The sequence below is a fragment of the Sceloporus occidentalis genome, unplaced genomic scaffold (assembly GCF_023333645.1).
Source record: "Sceloporus occidentalis isolate IW3139 unplaced genomic scaffold, rSceOcc1.0.p SCAF_2, whole genome shotgun sequence".
NCBI lineage: Eukaryota > Metazoa > Chordata > Lepidosauria > Squamata > Phrynosomatidae > Sceloporus > Sceloporus occidentalis.
Genome location: NW_028316982.1, coordinates 5,213,938 through 5,229,044, shown reverse-complemented (window position 1 = coordinate 5,229,044; position 15,107 = coordinate 5,213,938). Strand labels below are relative to the sequence as shown.

Here is a 15,107-nt window from a genome sequence, read left to right as displayed (position 1 = left end):
AGAGAAGATTAAGAGGTAATATGATAGCCCTGTTTAAATACTTGAAGGGATGTCATATTGAAGAGGGAGCAAGCTTGTTTTCTGCTGCTTCAGAGAACAGGACCTGGAACAATGGGTTTAAGCTCCAGGCAAAGAGTTTCCACCTCAACATTAGGAGGAACTTCCTAACAGTAAGGGCTGTTCAACAGTGGAACAAACTCCCTCAGAGTATAGTGGAGTCTCCTTCCTTAGAGGTCTTTAAATAGAGGCTGGATGGCCATCTGTCGGGGATGCTTTGATTTAGATTTCCTGCATGGCAGAATGGGGTTGGACTGGATGGCCCTTGTGGTCTCTCCCAACTCTCTTATTCTATGATTCTATGAGATGGTGAAATTGCTTGAAAAACCATGTAAAATATTTAAAGGGATCTTGCAGCACCTTTGAGACTAACGGAAAGAAAGAAGTTGGTAGCATGAGCTTTTGTAAACTTGAGCCTACTTCCCTGGGTGCATTTGACCAAATCCCTCTGAGGAAGTAGGCTCATGCTTCCAGTTTCTGCTTTCAGTTAGTCTCAAAGGTGCTGCAAAATCCCATTGCATACTGATTTTCCAGCTTAACACAGCTATGTCTTTAAATTCTACCACCATGTAAACTATGTTTACCAAATGCTCTCCCTCATTCACTTTTTTATTGACCATCTCAAATAACTTTCACATTGGTGTGCTGGGAGTAATTTCAGGAGCCATCTTTAATAATACTTTTCATCAATTTAGCCAGAGAAGTTAAGATAACCTTAAACCAGTGATTCCCAAACTCTGGTCTTCCAGGTGTTTTGGATTTCAGCTCCCGGAATCCCAGACCACTGACCAAGATGGCTGGGGTTTCTGGGAGCTGATGTCCAAAACACCTGGAGGACCAGAGTTTGGGAATCACTGCCCTAAACTATTAGTCAATTCCCAGTCCTCTGACTCAAAGATCACTCTTAGGCTTATGTTACTCTTTGTTGGAAGATCAGAACTTTACAATTTGAGTTACTGAATTGACTGTCAGAATTAGGCTGTCTGGATCAACTATTTTCCACTTCATTAAGTAGGAAATGTTGACACCAAGACGTTTTACAGTTCCTTCAGAATCTAGATCTTTCAGACTTTTTTTCCCCCAGAGAGAAAAAGTCCTAATTTATTTAGTACAAAAGAGTTAAATATTTTTAGTGTTAAGTTAAATTTTATATACAAATGTGCTGCTGGCCTAGTTCTTAGGACCCTGTGAGACAGCTCTCTGTCCAAATAATAGTTTATTCTGTATATTACAACATTACTGGCTTAAATTTTCCTCCAGGTCTACAACATCTCTCAACTACATGTGCATTTTGAAGCTTTCTCTGTTAATATAGTGAAATAAAGTGTACAAGCACTGTTGTGCTTGTATAAAATTAAGTCTATAAAATTTAATAAATATGCCAAATTAGTGTTTACAAATATTCCAAATAATACTATTGTATATGCTAGCACAGTTATAAAAACTATGTTACATTGCTAAAGCCATAAAATAAGTTCAGGACCAACATGGAAATAAAGATTGCATGTATATTTAAGTTTTCTTCAGGATTCCAAAATTATTTACATCTGCTAGCCAACATTTAGACCTCTCTATTCCAAGATGAAGGCAGAACTGAATGAGAATTACATCTCAGATGATGCAACTTGCAAGGTTGGGTAGCAAGTCCTTCTCATTTCAAAACAGCTACCTGCAGTATTGGAGACATACCAGTACTGTATTTTATTTGCAAAACATACTGGCCCTATGGGAATTCACAAGGAGGTATTGTAAATGAATCTTGAGCAGGTTCCTGTTTGGAGTGGTATCTAAATGGGTAATTGCTCCTTCTGGCTCTCTTTTCAGTGTTATGACGGGGCCAGAGTGTCCAGCAACATGGAAAGGCAGTCTGGGAGCTATTTACAAGTTTGGATCAATCGAAAATGGAAGAACTGTGAAGCTGCAAATCAGGAATGAGCTTGTGGAGAAGAAAATCTTGAACGTCTTTGGTGTGATCAAAGGTTTGGAAGAACCAGGTAAATACTTGGGCCTTGCAGCTAGGAATGATCTGAAGGGAGGTCTGGATACTGCAGGCTAAGCATAGATTGGCAGGGCAGAAAACCAACATTTTTACTCCGGGCATTCTTGAGGGAGTGAGATCAGCACAACTTAAGACATAATTAGATGGAAGGATGGTTTTTTTTGGTAGGTTTGTGCACTCATTCCTTACCATTGGATCTCTATCTAAATGAATAACTAATACTATAAAGAAATATTTTTAGATCGATTAGGTATATACAAAGTTTCTGCGATGAATTGAACTTAATGTTATAAACACAAAACAGTATTGTATTATATTAAGGTTTTAAGTTATTCTGTAGATATTTGTGTTATCTTCATATTGACTACTCTTAGTTGCTTTTATGTTGTTGAATAAAAAATATATTAAAAAAATAAAGATAACAAAGATTTTGTGTCCAGTGTTCATAAAGAGCATTTTTCTAGCTCTTCAGGCTTGCAGAAGACAGTTGGACATAGTGAAATTCTTGTCCTGTCATACAATTTCAGTGACCACTTCTTATAGCTTCATAGCAAGTGTAGGCAATCTCTTTAATCTTCCTTTAATTCAGGAAGATAAATTGCAGACCAGAGCTTAATTCAGTTAATAGCTGCCATCACTTCTTTCCCTGTGGAGCCCTGCAAATGGGAAAGTTTCAACACACCATCTTCATCAAGCCAGACTTAATGAAAGGCATCTGTGTATAGCATTAGACCATGCATTTAACCTCTGTAAACCTTAGACCCTGCTCCCAAATTTTGGAGAAGTGAACCAGCCCAAGCTGATAACTGATCTTTGTCTTACAGATCGGTATGTAGTGATTGGAGCCCAGCGTGATTCCTGGGGCCCTGGAGTGGCAAAGTCTGGCGTAGGAACTGCCCTCTTGCTGGAACTGGCCCGTACTCTCTCTGATATGGTGAAAATAGGTAAGAGGAGCTTGGCGTGAGTTTCTGAAAATATGTTGTCGAGGTATAGCATGCATGCACAGTTGGGTGTAGCAGTTGCCCCCTCTCGTCTCTGCAGATGGATACAAACCCCGTCGAAGCATTGTGTTTGCCAGCTGGAGTGCCGGTGACTTCGGAGCTGTTGGTGCCACAGAATGGCTAGAGGTATTTGTGTTGTAGTGTAAACAAGCGTGAATCAGCCTTTCAGGATATAAAGACCTCACAAACTGGATTTGGAATTATTACTGTAAAGTAAGGATTGACTCATTTACCTAACTGGTGAGAGCTAAATGCCCTTGCTTTTTCACTCTCTTAGGGCTATGCTGCCTCCCTCCATTTGAAGGCCTTTGCTTATATCAACTTGGATTCTGCTGTAACAGGTAATAGTCATTAATGTCTGTTTGAAAAAAGTTTCCTGTACACATAAATGCTGTAAACCTGATTGGCACAGATGGGGAAAATAAAACTGATACATTTTCATGATCTGAAAAAAGTAAAACTTTGATTTCCCCCCTCAAATATGTAATAAGGTCCCTTGTGCTAAAACTAAAAATAAAAGAAATAAGTAGGGGTCCCTTTCCCCTCATCTAAATCCTTCCTGTAGAAAAATGCGGAGTGGAATGGATGTGAATGTGGAAAGAACCACTTCAAGCTTCCCCAAGAGCTCACTGGGTGCCAAACACTGTCACACATTACTGCTATAGGATAAACTTTATTGGTGGTAAACTATGCAGCAGATGGTATACAGTAGAGAGTCATTACAGCTCTTTTGCTGATGAAGTTTTGTATCTCCTGACAGCCACTAATTGAAGTGAGCCCCTAAACAACAAATTCTACCCAGACCATCCCTGGTCATTGATCAGATTCCAGTGCTGACCCCGTGGGGTTCTGGACCCCTCCAGCTCAAAGCTGATTGGACATGAATTCCCAAGGGTTACATGCTGCAGAAGCAAGCAAAATCAGAAAGCACAAGCATGACCCATTCCTCCCTCCCACCCACCATGAGAGCTCTAACACCCACAGTCCATTCTCAGACTACTTGACATTTGCTCACTCCAGACAAGCAGGCTAATGCAGAAACAAACAAAAAATCCTGACAAAATTATTAATGGTACTTCTCTGTTTCTTGCCAGTTGTTAATGTTTGGCCATGATGCTAACAAGGACACCAAAACCCATCTGCCTAGTGGCAGAGGTCCAACTCACTATGTGAGGCATAGAAGTGATGCTTGGAGCTCGGCACCATACTTTGTCTGGGATCGTAGCTTCTTGGAATTTGAACCCTCAGATTTTGTAGAGTTTGGTCTGTAATTCAGTATGCCTTTATATGTGGCTACTCTGACTTCAGAACCACTTGAATTTATGCTTCTGAATCTCACTCCATAGGATCAGCGGACTTCAGGTTCTCTGCCAGTCCCATGTTGAAAAAGCTGTTGGATGAAGCACTCACAGGGGTGAGCCGCATGCCCTCACAAACCTCTGGCCACAGATCTAGATGGGTGAAATCACAAAGGGGAACAAGGATACTTTCATAATTGTATGGCTTGTTCTCCTTCTGTAACATAACACTTAAGGGACTGACATTTGATATCTTTCTGCACTGGGCAGTACTATGCTTCAGTGCTTTAGGCTTTCTGTATACTGAGTGCTACTTAAGCATCATGATGGGGATGTTTCTTTGAGAGAGAACAACACTATAGAAGCACCCATACAAAGAGATTGTACTTACCCATATATACTCGACTATAAGTCGACCTCATGTATAAGTTGAGGGCAAGTTTTGGAGCCAAAATGATGGCTTTTGATATGACCCGTGGATAAGTCAAGGATAAAATTTAGTGGCATATAACAAAGGATCTAAAGGATGATGCAAAGGAAAACGATGCCAAAAGCTCTCACCTTTTAGCACTCTATTCAGAGAAAGGGGATGGCTCCATACACACACACACACACACACACACGAGTTAAAGTACATTACTTACATTGACCCGTGGATAAGTCGACCCAAGTTTTTTGGGACAATTTTTTGACTAAAATTTCTAGACTAATACATGAGTATATGCAGTCATGTGGGATAGCTCGCAACAAAACACATATACAGTACTTACTTCATTTTTTTCTTGTAGATCAAGGTGTCATCAGTCAACCTTAGGGGCAACCTGGCCAGTAAAGAGTAAGTATTAGAAGCCTTTCCATTCACTTTCAGGATACTGGTTGCAGATGGATTCTAATAGTAGAAGCAGCTCTGTTTCCTTTTCTCTTGGCAGGCATAGATTAATAATTATCTCCCCAGTGATGGGGTGAAAGACTGAAAGGAAAGCTTCCTTGTTGCCTGCCAGGAAACTGGTATTGGCCAAGTAATGGCAAAGATAGAGGGTATAACAGAGAGCTGAAGTTGCTCTGTGTTTTGTTTTATTTTCTTTTAGTTGGTCTGTCCTTTCCATCTTTAAATCTGTGCTCTAAGAGAAATCTGTGCTCTAACATTCATTGTTCCTCCTAGCATGTTACTGTTTTTTCTGACAGATACTGTTTTTAGCAATGGGGCTGAGTGGAGGAGGCAGGAACTGAATCTTGCACTTACCATAGGCAGAATTTGAATTCTACCATTATGCTGTAAATCCTACCTCTTACCAAAGACAATGCATATTCTATAACAGCTTGAAGATTTTCACATGTTTTGAGAAAATCCATAGGATGTATTTTTATGCTTCTTTTTGGGAGTGATGTATACCCATGGGAATAATAATAATAATAATAATAATAATAATAATAATTTGTTTTATTTATATACCGCTATTCCAAAGATCATAGCGTTGAACAGCAAGTAAGCTAATTAGCAAGTAAGCCAGTTTGCCCCCAACAGTCTGGGTACTCATTTTAGCGACCTCGGAAGGATGCAAGCCTGAGTCGAGCTTGGGCCCTTTTGCTGGTCTTGAACTCGCAACCTTGTGGTTTTGAGTGAATGGCTGCAGTACAGGCATTTAACCACTGCGCCACCAGGGCAGGAAAATATTGAACCTTTTCAGTTTCAGAGATGGTCCAGGCAAAGCTCATAAGTGTAGAAGCATATCTCAGCCACTCTTCCACCTAGAATGATGCTTTTCTCATTTTTAGGAACAAAAGCTGTGAAGTAGTATTGCCATCATGTAGTTCTTGAGGCACTCTACAGATTGCCTAATTTTGTAGACAACATAGATTTATAGGTTTTTGTAGGTTTTTTGAGCTATGTGGCCATGTTCCAGAAGAGTTAATTCCTGACATTTTGCCAGCATCTGTGGCTGGCATCTTCAGAGAATGCTGACATGGAATAGAGTGGGGTCTATATATATACTGTGTGACCCTGGATAAGGAGGAGTGATATCCATGTTAATCTGTGTATTGTTCTGTTGTTGAATGGCAAGCCCTCAGGGTAGGAGGATATGCAAAGAGGATTAGTGTCTGTTTAATTAGTGATCATTGTAATGTTTTTCAGGACTGTTAGCCAAAGTCTGCAAAAATCAACACCCAGCAAGATGCAAATGAAAACCACCCAGGGTCAGGAGTTTTTCCTGCAGACAATAACTAATTAAACAGACAGTAATTTTCTTTGCATATCTTCCCACCCCAGGTCTTGCCATTCAGAAACAGAACAATACATGGAAATCACTCTTCCCAACCCAGGGTCATACAGTGTGTGTATGTGTGTGTATCCCACTTTTCCATGCCAGCATCCTCTGAAGATACAAGCCACAAATGTGTGTGTGTGTGTGTGTGTGTGTGTATCCCACTTTTCCATGCCAGCATCCTCTGAAGATACAAGCCACAAATGCTGGTGAAATGTTAGGAATAAACTCTTCTAGAACATGACCACATAGCCTGAAAAAACCACAAAGAACTATGGATGTCGGCTATGAAAGCCTTCAACTTCACAACATAGATTTATGTTGGCCTGTTTTGGTATTGCTGAAACACATGCCTCTGAACTACTAAGACTAATAGCTAAAACTCATTTCTTCTGCAGGATCCCATTTCGTGTGGATGATGCAGGCTTTCCTTTCCTAGCATATTCAGGAATCCCAGCCATTTCATTCAGCTTCCATAACGTAAGCTCTTAAATACACTTCAGAGGTGCAAGTAGGAGACTAGAAGTTCAGGCACCATACTTGCTTCCCCCTCCCCCTGAATGCTTTCTTCCCTCTGTCCTTGAAAACTTTGTCATTGCTGTGTAAACACTACAGGACAATCAGGAGAATCCTCTATTTTGTTTGTAGTTTTTCTAATAACCAATCATGAGAATATTATAAATAGTTAGAAAAATTATTTACCTGTCAAGGAAGTGGAATGTAGTCTTCCCATTAAGATGAGAAGGAGGAGGAGACAGGCCTATTTCCCAGGGTTAGGGGCCCAGGATCCCTGTGAAAGTGGAAAAACTGCAGATGAAAATCAGCATTTTTTAAGCTGAGTGAACACTTCTCTAGGAATCTCTAGGTCTTCTAGCATAACTCTATGGTCAACGTCCGGCAGAGTTGCACTGGAGGATCTAGAGAATTCTAGAGACAACATATTAATCAAAACCACAAATGTGGAGGGGTGGTGGTGATAATGATAAATTTATTTCTTATTCTCACCAAGTCTTGAGATGGGCTACAACATAGATTAAAACGCATGAATCCATTTTAACATGTTAAGCCCCATGAAATTCACTACACTATGCCTGGGATTTTTATGGGTCTGGTTTCCTCTTGCAGGGCAGAAAAGTATATCCATACCTTGGAACAAAGGATGATAATCTGGACAACCTGCTTAGCTTCTTTGGCTCTTCTTCTGTTGAACTGGACAATAGGATGCGTGTTGCTGCTGAAGTAGCAGGACGCATGGCTCTCAGGATGACACATGACCATGAACTGTACCTGGACTACAGCAGCTATGATGACAGACTGCGTAACTTTGGAGGAAAGCTCATGATGTACCGGCAAGAACTAGCGGTAATGCAGGATGAATGAGGATGCTAATAGTGGCTGACCTTTGCTCTAAAAGATTTATTTTTGTAGCAGCTCTGCATTGGTTCCTTATGCAAACATCACTGGCATGGGGAAGGGGAAGCATCTTTTCCAGAAAGACACATACTCTAAGAGGTGTGGTCCAGGAACAAAATGTTATATTGTATCCTTGGATACAAACTGGCCAGCTTCCCATCAGGACTACAGCAAACGTAAGAACAGGGATCGTGTAATCGGGGCAACACACTGATTTTTCCCACTGGTTCATAACATCCCCCTCCTTTCTATTTACCACTGATTTGTGACTACCAGTAGCTTTAACCACAAAATTCATTGATTCACTGCATACTGTTTTGTGTCTCAAAAAGGTCCTCTTCTTTCATCCCCAGACTTAACTGCAGTAGAAGAGTTCTTGAAAGTTCCTAATTTCATATTGAGTGCCATCCTTCAACAGTTAGCACAGTCTTATCTTTAGTGTTTTGTGGGTTTTTCGGGCTATGTGGCCATGTTCTAAAAGCGTTTATTCCTGGCGCTTCACCAGCATCTGTGGCTAGCATCTTCAGACAATATCTAAAAACTGAGTTTTAAATCTGCGCTGGAGCCAAAATCTTATCTGTTTAAGGAATGTTCACAGGCCTCCTTATAGAAATGTAGTCAGTCCTCACTTGGTACTGCTGGAGTAATGTACAAGCTGAGCGAGCCAGCCAGTGAGAGGGAAAGCGAGCAGATGGGCTAAGGAGCAGGCAGGTGAGCAGTGGGCAAAGCCACATTGGTCATGAACCAGGGGCTGGAAGTGGGCTGTTGGCAGGAAAGGAGTTGGCAACCTCATCCTGCCATGGATCTTTGAAAAAAATCTCCTTTAGTGGTGTTATCTTTCTTTGCTCAGCAAACCTCTTTCAGTTAGCCTCAAAGGTGCTACAAGATCCCGTTGCATACTGATGCAGAATAACATGACTATGATTTTGAATAATTCATGGTAATATAATTGGTCCTTCTGGCTTTTCAGGCAAAACAACAGTGGATTTCAAATGTAACCCTTCATTCTCTTTGCGTGGTTCAGTGTATTTGTTGTAACTTACTTTGACACCTGGTCAGACCTTGTCTGGACTGCCTATGAATGCTGAGTTACTGTTGTCTCTCTCCTGCAGAGCATTGGCTTAGGCCTACAGTGGCTATTTGTGGCCCGTGGGGATTTCACTCGAGCTACAACTGCCCTCACCAGAGATGTCAAAAATACTGACCTAACCAATAAAGTGGCATGCCGTGCTTTGAATGACCGGATCATGAAAGTAAGTTTTCATTTTTCCTCCCTAACACACATGCGTAAACATGCATACACAAACACAGAGTGAAAATTCATCCATCTTTATTGATTTAGTCTGTGAATCACCTCTCTTTCTCAAATAATATCCACAGGAAGTTCTTCCTGAGTTGATACATATAAATGGAGATGTTATGAGAAAGCACACAAAAAAATTAATAGTGTCCTGACACACAAGTACTTTCTTCACCCCTATATCTTGTTGAAGTTTGACGATTCTTTGCCTTATACGTCCTAGTTGAAATGGATTTTCCTTGAGTTACCATATTGGTCATTAGCCGAACCTATTACAGCCCCAACAACTCTAAGCCACAGTCTCCAAGTAACATAAACATAACTGGAGGCAATCTAATGAATCCTTCCAACCAGTAGATCCTGGGTGAAGACTAGTCTGCCTGCCCCAACCATGGGCTTGCCATCCACGGTTGTGAGCATCTGTGGATGCCCCCACCCCATTGTCCCTAATGGCGGTATGTGCACATGGCAGCATGGCACATCACCATTAAAAACTGCAGGACTGCAAGTAAGTGTGTGTGTGTGTGTGTGTGTAGAACAGAACTCCCATGGATACAAAGTCCCAACTGTTAATTCAGCAACCTAGCATTAGTGGAAGACAAGAGTCACTGGGATTGTTGGGAAGGTCTTTGCAGTAATAGAGATGCATGCTTCAACATGGAGCACAAGTGTGTACTCAGTAACTAAAGATATCTCAAGTCCAAATACCTCCCTAAAGAGAGCTTTGCTTTAGTGTGAAACTGAAAACCAATGTCTATTATTATTATTATTATTATTAACCTTTATTTATAAAGTACTGTAAATTTACACAGTGCTGTACATACAGTCTTCTTAATTAGACAGTTCCCTGCCCTCAGGCTTACAATCTAAAAAGACACCACACAAAAGGAGAAGGGAGTAGTGGTGGGGAAGGGGATGAGATCCAGCAGTTCCTCTCTACCTCCGAGGCCTGGACCAAAGTAGATGGACTGGAGGGAGGGCTTGGCTTCATAATGGATGGTTAATCTTCATCCAGGGGGCCAAGTGACAATTATGCCAGGCCTGGGAACGCTTCTCTGAACAGGACAGTCTTCAACTCCGTTTTGAAGCTGGTTAAAGAAGTGATGGCTCTTGTTCGCGGGGTAGTCATGAAGTAGTCATAAAGGGACAGACCTTAGCCTTTCTTGTGAACTAGCCACAGTCCCCTTCCACGAGAAAGGTGGAGTATAAATAATAATAATAATAATAATAATAATAATTATTATTATTATTATTATTATTATTATTATATCCCGCCCCTCTACAAGATGCAAAATCCAGAAAATAAACAGAGCTGGCTTAAACTCAGATGGTTTTGTTACCTTCATGATGGAAGAAAAGTTTCTGGCCTGTGACGCGTTCAAGTGAAATCAAGCATAAACCTTGAGTGTTTGATTAAAGCTGTCTTCCTGTAACATAATCAGCCTCTGTGTTCCAGGTAATACAAGTGAGTCTCCCTGACTCACTTCTTTTACCTGGAACACAAAGACTGGTTATGCTACAGGAAGACATCTCTAATATTAAGCGCTCAGTGTAACATGTTCAGGGCACATAATAGAAATGAAACAGTTACCCAGTCTCTAAAATAATAATGTCATAGGCAACAGGCGGACCTCCTATGGAATTGCCTCCAGAAAAAGAGTGCCACAGCTGAGTCCTTTCTAGCCATTGATTGCTCCTTCACCTAATTGGTGGAGGCAACTAAATGAAAGGACTCTTAAGTTAAATCTCGATTAGTTATGAGAATAGTCACTTGACTACTGCAGTATTATTTATAAAACAATACAAGTGGTACTTCATGGACTTCTTCCAGATTTAGATTTTTTTCCCCACAAGCTAAATTTCTTAGAGGCTGCAGTGCAACTTTATAACTATGGTTACAGTCTCACAAGAAATTCAGATTATGCAAAGGAAGATCTCTCAGTAGCCTTAGAAGTCCACTAATCTTCCTGGAAAAGTTCTGCTGCTTTGCCTACTTCTTTGGATTTCTGGGAGTGTCTGGAAAGGCTTTTCCACATGATCCATTCAACTGAAGTCTAGTGTTCCTGCCTGTTGTTCTTGCCTCTTCCTGGAACTATTTTCAACCATGTCTCTCTCCTCTTAAGGTGGAATACCACTTTCTCTCCCCCTACGTCTCTCCGAAGGACACTCCTCTCCGGCACATCTTCTTTGGCTCTGGCTCCTACACTCTCCAAGCTCTGCTGGACCACCTCAGTCTCCGGAAGACTGACCCAGGTGCTTTCAACGAAACCCTCTTCAAGACCCAAATGGCCTTGGCAACTTGGACAATCCAGGGGGCTGCAAATGCCCTTTCTGGGGACATCTGGAACATAGACAATGAGTTCTAAAATGTCAAGCACTTAATTCTGAGGTACAGGAACCCCCTTTCCCCCACCCAGTAGCACAGGACAAACTCCCCTCAGCCCTTTAGAAGATTTTCAGAAGTCCAGATTAAACTTTAGAGCAATCCTAAGTCACGAATGTCCTGACGTGAACTAGATGTATGTAGGTGTCCCTTTAAATGTCCTCTCCCAAGCCAACAGTCTACAGGAGGGCTGCTTGTTAAAGAGCAAATTATGGCCTCCCACTACAAGAGTAGCATGCAAGCAGCCATCACTCAACCTCTGCTAGAGTGGAGGTAAAACACACACGAGTCACAGTATCACTTGTGAAGGCAGAAGGTGAGCCTGAATCACCCATTGTTAGAATATCCTTTTTCTGGGTAGGCAACTTTCTTCCATGCCCTTTACTCCCTTTGGCTGCTGGGCTACAGCCTCTACCCAGTTCAAAGACTGGGATCTTCTGCCTCCCCAAGAAAAATGGGGAGTTCTGGGTGGACTTCTCCTGCTGTGACTATTTCTGTCCTTACTCAGGAAGGCCAAGCCAAAGACCCTTGAGCGGTCCTGTGGTATGACTTGAGAAACCTAAAGTAATCACTGCACCTCCTTTTGGGTGTTGCCACGTTATAGTCATACTTGTCCCCTTACTCTGAGGCCTTTGAGGGGGATGCACAGTCTCTTTGCTAGTCTTTAAGTTGGAACATTTGACCGGGAGGCTGATCTGCCTGGGACTTGTTATTGAGGTATTTATTATTTATTTATCAGTGACAGTGTTCACTATAAATGGTACTTGTTTTCTACAGAAGATAATTATCGGAAGCAGTGACTTCCATAATTATGACAGTTATACTGTCGTTTTTTTAATAAAAAGCAGCATCTGCTAATACAATCCAACCATGATCACTGGAACCTTTGTCACCAAGCCTGCAATGGCCTACAACAGCATAGTCGTGGGGCTGATTTTGGATGAAGAGCCTTTTTCCCACCTCCTCGTGTGTGGTTGAAGTAAGGGACCCAGAAGTGTTAACTCCTTGGCTCTTTCCTCACTCAGAGATGGCAGAGGATAGGCTATGAGATGGGTTCTTCACCTGACACTTCTGGAGAAAGCTTTCACTTTTAAGTTGGCTATGGATGATGGGGTTCACTTGCTTTACTGCATATCTAGTGCGACTCCAAATCAGACAAAGCAAAATAACAATAGTAGACTTAGCCACTGTGATTGCTCACCAAGCTCATCTCTGAATTCCATTTAGACTGATGTAAACCATTGCAGGCTTATGTTGCGCTGTGCTTACGTCCAAACAGCGGCTACTGTGCAAACGTTCCAGCACTACAATGTATCATGAGAACTTGGGTCACATTATCGGGGGCAGTGTCTCCCATAATGTTAAAGAACAAGGTAGTTTTTGCCTACCACAGTGTTGTATCGGGGGCAGTGACCTCCATATGTTGCACTAAGGGTGTCTTAATTATCGGGGACAGTGTTTCCCATAATTTATTTTCCTAAATGCTCTCTACACAATGACATCTGCAGAGCATGATCGTTAGTATCTAACATATATATTTGGACTTCTGCGATTGTCTCTATCTGCACCTGGTCTCATTTCATGCTGACTGCGATCACTTACTGAACGGCTCCTTAGCACACCACAACCAATGCCAAGGGGGCAATATGCAGCCAGTTGCGTGGGGCTGCAACCTCCCTAGACCTTGGGAGAAAAGTGCTAGGCTTCCACTTGAGCCCCAATGGATCTTGACCCCTTTTTCTGTTCTGTAAAATCTGCTTCTATGGCTTCAAGAAATGGCTGGATGAATGTATGTATATAGGATTTGCTTATGACTAGAAAATTGCTAGGACGAAATATGGGTGTCATTTAGGAATGCTTCAGTGAGAACACGAATGAACAACTCTGATCAGTTGCCTGTATTTTTTTTAATGATGTTATGTAATTGCTGCTGTAACCTACCTTCTGTCTGGTGTAGAAATATGATCCAAGCAAGATTTAAGCTGTCGTTTCACAGAAATGGCATAATCCGTATTTTCTAATGACTGATAGAGATACTTTCCAGTCTGGACATGGATACAAGACCACAACATACCAGTTCTAAGTCTATTGAATGAAAAAGCTTCATTTGGGTTTCCCATACCACACTATTCAGCGCTTTTTGATAGAGAAGACCCTTGTAAACTGGCTAGGTTGATATAGAAAAAGCAAGCAGTGTATTCAAGACTAAGCGCAGCACAGCCCTTTGTAAGTCCCCTTCTGCCAGTAACTCCATAAAGCACCATTACATTTGAAACCTCTTGTGTGACTGAAGATCTAGCTCAGCAACCCTCTTGTGCATGGTTTCCTCCGCTATAATTTCATGATACATGCCTTTAGTGGCAATTCTCTTGTGTGTTCTTCCCATTGCACTGCATGCATTGTGAATGGGGTGATAAAAGCATAGATTGTACTGAAATTTAGGCACAGAGTCTGACCTATAGAAGGTGTGTGTGTCTAAAGCTCATGTGTTTTGTGTTTTTGTAAAATTGGGGATTACAGTCTTGGTTGAATTGCTGATGTGGAATACTGAGAGGTGAATATCTCTAATAAAGAAAATCAAATACTTAGTTGTTTCTGAAGTGTGACTTACTGAATAATACTCTCTTACTGGCATGTGGATCCCAAAGCAGCTGCTTCTACTTCCTTTTCATTTTTATAGCTGCTTGTTAAGAGATAAATTTTGATGAGACTTGGGGTATACTGAGCGATCTTGAATGACTGGAGGTAAGTTGCTTTGCATTGGGCTAAAACATGAAATAAGCATCCTTAGGTTCATAGCATGTAGCTTCAGGGGAAGAATTCAGAAGAAAACTGGGAAAGTACTGAATCCTGAGATTAGGAGACTACATAAAGTGCATGTTTTTAATGTGCAAGGTGTTTTTTGCTAATAAAGCTGCAGAAAGTTTGTACAAATCACACCAACGCCACTTGCTATAGAGAAGCCTTTTATTTTATTTTAATTGTGTAAGCCTTCAAGAATATGTCAGAGCAAAGCTTCACAGTTCCCTATCTGGAGAAGGTTTGCACGAATGACCATCCACAAGGTAAGATGGTTAGAATCTCTTTTTGACAGGTCTCCTTTTTAAAAACTGAAACCATGAAGATGCCTAAGTGTTTAGAAGGGAAAATGAGAGAGTTGGGATCTTGCCCAATAAACATTCAATTAGCCTTTTGGCTTAAGTTTACTCAAGTCCTAATTGCATCAGATTGGCTGAATCAATGTCTGCTTGGTAAATTGGCACCTACGTTTTATTACTTCTGTGGTTGGGACTAACAATAGGATTTACATTACTACTAGCACATCGATGGCATTTAAGACAGCAGTTTCCAGATGTATGATCACTGTTTAGAGGAGATGCTAACATGTATGA

The 15,107-nt window shown here is 41.3% G+C and overlaps 1 protein-coding gene across 3 annotated transcripts in view; it reads left to right on the top strand.

The window, feature by feature from the left end:
* Positions 1-14,303, top strand: part of TFRC (transferrin receptor) — a 33,966-nt gene extending 19,663 nt beyond the window's left edge. For all 3 annotated transcript variants that reach the window (XM_089508656.1, XM_089508655.1, XM_089508657.1), the window contains exons 10-19: positions 1,882-2,051; positions 2,881-3,000; positions 3,098-3,183; positions 3,335-3,398; positions 4,404-4,471; positions 5,144-5,190; positions 7,018-7,099; positions 7,745-7,981; positions 9,145-9,285; positions 11,456-14,303. In XM_089508656.1, coding sequence (XP_089364782.1) covers positions 1,882-2,051; positions 2,881-3,000; positions 3,098-3,183; positions 3,335-3,398; positions 4,404-4,471; positions 5,144-5,190; positions 7,018-7,099; positions 7,745-7,981; positions 9,145-9,285; positions 11,456-11,698 — 1,258 coding nt within the window. In that variant the 3' untranslated portion in view covers positions 11,699-14,303. The remainder of the gene's footprint in view (positions 1-1,881; positions 2,052-2,880; positions 3,001-3,097; positions 3,184-3,334; positions 3,399-4,403; positions 4,472-5,143; positions 5,191-7,017; positions 7,100-7,744; positions 7,982-9,144; positions 9,286-11,455) is intronic.
* The last annotated feature ends 804 nt before the right edge of the window (positions 14,304-15,107 follow it).